The 6,810-nt window shown below is 45.0% G+C and overlaps 1 protein-coding gene across 3 annotated transcripts in view; it reads left to right on the forward strand.

The window, feature by feature from the left end:
- Positions 1-5,222, forward strand: part of NGF (nerve growth factor) — a 29,974-nt gene extending 24,752 nt beyond the window's left edge. For 2 of the 3 annotated variants that reach the window (XM_069875912.1, XM_069875913.1), the window contains exons 2-3: positions 718-859; positions 4,355-5,222. In XM_069875912.1, the coding sequence (XP_069732013.1) occupies positions 776-859; positions 4,355-5,086 (816 nt within the window). In that variant the 5' untranslated portion in view covers positions 718-775 and the 3' untranslated portion in view covers positions 5,087-5,222. The remainder of the gene's footprint in view (positions 1-717; positions 860-4,354) is intronic. The other variant, XM_069875914.1, reaches the window with a different exon arrangement.
- The last annotated feature ends 1,588 nt before the right edge of the window (positions 5,223-6,810 follow it).

A 6,810-nucleotide genomic window follows, 5' to 3' on the forward strand; every position in this document is an offset into this window, starting at 1 on the left:
AGGACTTCCAGCGCTTAGGGCGTCACAGGAGTGGAAAGCATGGGGCACAAACAGTGGGACTAAGATGCATGCACAGCAGATTCATGGATATGGCACAGTTCATGGCTGGCAGGTACCACAAACATCTCTGGTTTTGAGTGTTTGGGTACTGACAACAGGAGTGCACCATGACAAAGCACTGCGACAGAAAACAGATGTTGAGATGGTGGTGGTGCTCTTTAGAACAATGTGGACTACTAAACAGATTAGCCATCGAGTTTTACATTGGCTGCATTTGCTGGCACGCAACCTGCAGTCCCTTTACCTGTAATCAGCCCCGCTTCCCAGACAAAGATGACAGGGGGTCTGAGCCCTTATTTGTCGATCGCTGCTGTGCAAACTGAGCTCTGACAGGCATCAACAGGTATTGCTTCGCTATACTGCATCACTAACAGGCTCGGTGAGCCTGGAAGATGCCCATGAGGGACTGGGAGCAGTGGATTGTTAACCACAGCGTGGTAAAGATGCTGAATAAAGGTAGCTCTGTCTTACAAATGTGCTTCTCTTGAAAACCAAGAACGGTACTTCAGACAATCTCTAGACCACAACAGTAAAAAATGGACAGGTTAGAGAGCCAAGCAAGAGAATTTGTCCTTGTACTCCTCGTATCAAGTGGGGAATGGTACTGAAAATACTTATTTGCTAGCTAATTATTAAAAGGAATACATCTACTTCTAGTGGAACGCAGAATAAGCAACTCCCTGAATCAGCTATACAGTCCGACTGGCCCGATGGCATGCTGCAACCAACCCCAGCTCGGCATCTGGATGAAATAAAGACCTTGCTGGGACAGCAGTTTTTTTGTGCCGTGTACTCAGAGGTAAGTGCAACACATACACTCTTCTCAGAGCAGACTGAAACCATTTATTATCAGTTTCACGCAGGGGCCTGAACAGCTATACCAGAGAAGGTGTTTATAGGACACTTGGCCAACATACAAGTGGGGAAGACAGCTGTCATCTAGAACTTAAAAAAATCATTGGTCTGTCTTCTCAAGAACAAAGACAAGGGCAGTCTGCATCTAACGCTCTTATTTTTTGACGAGTTTAGCTCTTTGACTTGTTAAACAAGTTGCTTCACTGATACTAGCTATTGTCTGGCTAAAATAGGAGATTCCATTCTGTCTTCTCTTATTCTGCCCCCAGACACCATGTCTTTCAAGAGGAATGCTTACTCATAATGAGAGATGGTCCATTGAACATCCTCTGGTTTAGTACAGGGTTTGCATTTCTGGCATCAACGTACCTGTGCTTACATCTGTGGCCAATGTTACCAAGGTACTGCCAGCACTAGAACCAGCAGCTCTGCATCTCCTTGGAAGTTCAGGAGGCTGCACTTGGTATGCGCTGTAAACCCTTCTAGAAGACACCATGAAAGGGTCTAGTGGCTAAGTAGGTGATAAAGTTTAGAAATAACGCTCAGAATAGCCTGTAAAACATCTCTATGTGTCAGGAAAAAAAAAGTCCACAACCCTCACATTCTAAGGTACGCCTATTCTTTAATGTTAACTTGTTTTACTTGTGTTGTCATCAAGTCTAATCCATCTGTTAATCTGTCCACTTCTATTCTCCACTAATTTAATAATGGATTAGAAGATCCCACTTGGAACCTTCAGGAAAGGCACTAGGTATCCCAAATACATTTTGTCTGTGTCTAGGCCACACTCCCCAGTGAATGCTTTACCCCACAGAGAGGAAATATAAAGCAAGTTTTAAATTAAAAAAATGGGGGAGGTAAGCAGTTGAGATCTTTCTGATTTTGTGTTAATGGCCTTAAAGCAATAATCTTAGCATATGTCACATAAGAAACTCAGAGAAGGGAGACAAACGTAGCTGCATTTTACAGCAGTGAATCTTGTACAGCACAAAGCCAGAAACAGCTCTTTGCTGACATTGCAATGTCTCTTTCCTATAGAAGGAAATAATAAAAAAAGGGTTTATGTATAAACACAATAGGTTGAGGCCGCTATTGGCATGTCTAAATTGTGCCTGGATTTTGTTCTGCAAACCTTTTCCATTAACATTTCAGTCAAGAAAGCCCTTTAGCAATGTAATGAACCATCTGATTTTAATTTGGTTGTACAACAAGGGGTTACTCTCTGAACAGCACACAGCCAAGCTATTGAGCTACACCCAGCTCTGTTTCCTTATACAGATGATGATGACTGCTCAAGCATGAGCAGCATGTGGGAAGGCACCAGCTCTTGGCCTTGTTTTAAGCAAATCCGAGTAGCTTTGGAACCATAAGGATTTTCTGTGAAAGAGCTTTGACTCTCTCCTTCATCAATTTGTCGGCAATTCTTCCAGCCTAAATGTTGCACAGACAACTGCTCGTGCAGCTTATGGTCCTTCCCTTCTTTTCTCCCCGTGATGCAGGCACTGCTGCATCCTCGCTCTCCTCTTCAGTCACTGCCTTCACTTGGCATCTCCCAACTATTTCTTAAATGCTTGCCCAGCTCTGCACAAACACTGCTGTTTGTTGCATTTCAGCTCCTGTCCGAGAAAAGACTATCCACGCAAGATCCTATGGGACATCTTAAGAGTTCTGCACCTTCTACAAAACAGTGCTCTAGCAAAAGCTAAAGGCCTGGTTGCATGCTTTAGTGCTGCTTAGGATTCCAGTCTGAGAGAGCTGAACAGAAAGAGAGAGGGGGAACTTCAACAGTAATTGACCCACACCCAGAAAAAACATTAAGACATGCTAGGAAATCACAGTGGAACTGCTGAGCCCGATTCCTCTTTCACAAAACCCTGTTTGTCCAGTCTGTGTGCGGCTGCCTGCCTGCTGGCCGGACACAGTGCAGTTCGGGGCCAGCTGAGGCATGTCAGGCAAAACAAGGCAGAGACGGGGAGGAGCCTTGCGCCATAGTTTTCTCTGTTTATACCCTGTCTCTGCTTATGAAGTTTTCGCAGAGGAAATACAGTGTCTGCCTTTAACTGCGATTTCAGATAATTTTTTAATGTCTCTTATTCCCAGGATGCCTGCTGCTGATTTGTAGCCCCACATGTGGCTGAACTAATCAACACATGGTAGTTACCTAACAGGTATTACTGCTGCTGCTCTCCTAGCAGAAAATCATTCTGAGCAAATTTTAGACATTTGCCTAACATTCTTCCACAGCCAACCAGATGTGCATATTCTCCATATCGAAGGAAGACTAGCGCTGGTGCTGCATCTGCTATGTAGTACGTTCGTGGGGCTTCCTGCTCGCAGCACTCTTTAAAAAGGAAGGTGTTTCCCTGTACATAATTCCTAGTACTGTGACCGCAATGGTTTTAGTTATGCTATACCTACAATGACAAGCCAGAAGTAGCCCGTCACCCATGGTGCTCTTATGTAATACCCATATTTGTCCTAATAGGCAGCTTGAACATGGGAAAATCCCATCTGCCTTTGTGACATGATGCCTAAGCTCTTCTGGGAAGGAGCCTGGGCTTTATCTGCCCAAAACTACCAATGTGGTACATCCCAAAAGGGCAGATGGGATAGATGGAGGCTGCTGGGGGCTGCTGAACCGGCCCTGCTCCTGAGAGTATGATAAAGCCACAATTCACTGGGACTCTCCCCTCCCACAGGTACCGGCTTGGTGGTCACAGAATCACAGAACCACTAGGTTGGAAAAGACCCACAGGATCATCAAGTCCAACCATTCCTATCAAACACTAAACCATGTCCCTCAGCGCCTCATCCACCTGTCCTTTAAACGCCTCCAGGGAAGGTGAATCAACCACCTCCCTGGGCAGCCTCTGCCAGTGCCCAATGACCCTTTCTGTGAAAAGCTTTTTTCTGATGTCCAGCCTGAACATCCCCTGGTGGAGCTTGAGGTCATTCCCTCTCGTCCTGTCCCCACCCTTGCCTCAAGGACACCACCGTAGACAAACTAACTGAACAGACAGCTGGCTGAGCCAAGAGCCTGCTTCGGCTCTCACTGCTCTGCAGGTTATTTGCAGCCAAGAGACCAGGCCCGGCCAAAAAAGGTTGCTGCAAAAATCACTAGAGATTTTACTCCTGGGAACATGCCGTCGCCATATGGTCTCCACATTAATAACACCAAACAAGTGCTTCATAAACAGTGTTCTAATAACGAATACCAGAGGAATTAATAATAATCTAGCTATTATTTTCTAATGTTCTCGCGTTATTAAGAACATTTATGCTGTCTGAATGAGCTTTCCGGAAGAACAACATCTGGCTCCCACATGAATACCTGATGAAATCTCTATGGTCCTGGGTTTCTTATAAATTTATTGCCAGCAACAGCAACCATTTGTGCCAGCACGGCTGACAGTAACTTTACATTTTTCTTTTGTTCTAGGTGCATAGCGTAATGTCCATGCTGTACTACACTCTGATTCTAGCTTTTTTGATCGGCACACAGGCAGCTCCAAAGTCAGAGGACAATGCTCCACTGGAGTATCCTGCAGAACACTCCCTGCTCAATACTCACCGGAGTAACAGAGACCATGGCCCCAAGGCGGCTCCACAGGCATTCCACAGCCACTCTACTTGGACAACAGGTAGAGGAGAAGCTATAAATATCACCATGGACCCAAAACTTTTTAAGAGGCGGCGTTTCCGTTCTCCTCGGGTGCTGTTCAGCACACAGCCTCCGCCACTGTCACGTCACGGACAGAACATGGAATTTCTCAGCAATGCAAGCTCTCTCAATAGGACTGCCAGGACCAAGAGGACCACGCATCCCGTATTACACCGAGGAGAGTTCTCAGTGTGTGACAGCGTTAGCATGTGGGTTGGGGACAAAACCACAGCCACAGACATTAAAGGCAAAGAGGTGACAGTGCTGGGAGAGGTCAACGTTAACAACAACGTTTTTAAGCAGTATTTTTTTGAGACCAAGTGCAGGGACCCTAAGCCAGTCTCCAGCGGGTGCCGAGGGATCGATGCGAAGCACTGGAACTCTTACTGCACAACAACACACACCTTTGTCAAGGCGCTGACAATGGAGGGCAAGCAAGCAGCCTGGCGATTTATTCGAATCGACACTGCCTGTGTGTGCGTGCTCAGCAGGAAGTCAGGGAGACCCTGAGATGGATCTAAACCCCACAACAGCATCCTCCCACCCCTACCTCAGTCTGTAAATTATTTTAAGTTATAAAGGACTGCATGGTATATTTATAGTTTATACAGTACAAAAAGAACCTCATTATTTATTAAACTCTTTTGGAAACCTTTTGTATTTTGCAGTTTATTTCTTGACAGAACCCTTCAAAAGATGCTCACCTTAGTCCCATTCAGCCCCACAACTCTGAAATGTTCACAGGGTCACTGAACAAGCTTTGCTTGCCATTCTACATAAAAAAACCACCCCAGTATTCACACAGATTTCTCACTTACACAATAAAAGTGTTTTCCTTACAAAACCTTCCAGTTTACTGTGAAAATCTTGTAGATTTATTCTGAATTGAAATGTTTTGGCCAATAGCCAACAGACTGAAAATGACCTTTCAAAATTTGTTTCCAGTTTTACTAATTATCCACAAAGATATTAATCTTATACAACTAATCATCTTAGTGAGCTCCTGGTAGAAATCCTAGTTCTTCACAATGCTAGGTAAACTTCTAACTGAGACCTTTAGAGCATTTTTTTAAAATTGCCAAATTATTTTCAGTGCAAAAATAACCTGTTCTGAATTACTTTGGAAAATTCGTCTACACAAGAGTAGAATCTAGATGTATGTATTGCTGCATTAAAATGGTATTTTACAGCTCATTACTTATAGGCATTATTAGAGTGATGGGGTTGCAAATGTCAATACATATAGATAAATTTCAAAAAGCTCATGTGCCTTCTAATTAAAATTTGAGGATTCTGTCAAGCAGTATCTTGGCAATGGGGACATGATACAGAAGCAAGTCTTCGCAGGCATGATAGAATTAAAAAAAATAATTAAATCAGTGAGGCTGTGATTTAGCAAGAAGTCCCCAGTAACCCGATGCTCACAATGCCTCTGCCTGGGACACGAGTCTCCACGAGTGTGTGGTGGAGCCTAAGCTTGTGCTGGGTGTTTCTGTCTCTGCACACTGAACAAAGCCGCAGTTTCGCTCATTGTTTCCCTTGGAAGAGCAGCTGTTATCCATTGCAGAAACTGTTTCAAAACAAATACCATCCAGGGTTTCAGCTCAATTCTTCCAGATCTAGAGGGCACACTTTCACCCTTGCCTTCCCTCCTGTGGTTATTTCTGTAATGAAAAAAGCAGACCTGACATTTGCTTCCTCCACATAAACAGCAAAGAAGGGCAACAGGTCTCTAGTGAAAGTGTGTGGTGGCAAAATAGTTCTGGTGAGAATAACTAAATCCAGGCAAGACAGCTCTCCGGTATGAGAGCCAGCCCATGTGAAGCAGGAGGCACCAAGCCAGGGACCATCCCTGACGTGCCACTGGGCAGCCCCCTCTGGGAGGTGGTTGTGGTGTGGGACAGCAACACTGCAGTGAGAATGCTTTGCTGTCTCCAGAACAACATATTTGCAATATTTGCATGAATAGCCAGTTATCCAAAAGGTCAAGTAGCAGGCAGGCTCCTGGCTGTCCTATGTCCTCCAAAGAATGATGACTTGTTCTGGAGCAGGGGGAGGCAGTGAAGGCTAAGGAATACCGATGGTGCAATCATGTCGACATCAGACGCTTTGCTGCAGTAGCAGCCCCCTGCCACGCATCACAGAGATGGTGGGAGTCAGTGCACCCGAAGCAAAGAAAACTGCAAACTGGGGTAGAAACCCGCCTGTGCTCTTTGCCAGTCACAGAGCAATGG

Source organism: Phaenicophaeus curvirostris, chromosome 24 (assembly GCF_032191515.1).
Source record: "Phaenicophaeus curvirostris isolate KB17595 chromosome 24, BPBGC_Pcur_1.0, whole genome shotgun sequence".
In the NCBI taxonomy this organism is placed as follows: Eukaryota; Metazoa; Chordata; class Aves; order Cuculiformes; family Cuculidae; genus Phaenicophaeus; species Phaenicophaeus curvirostris.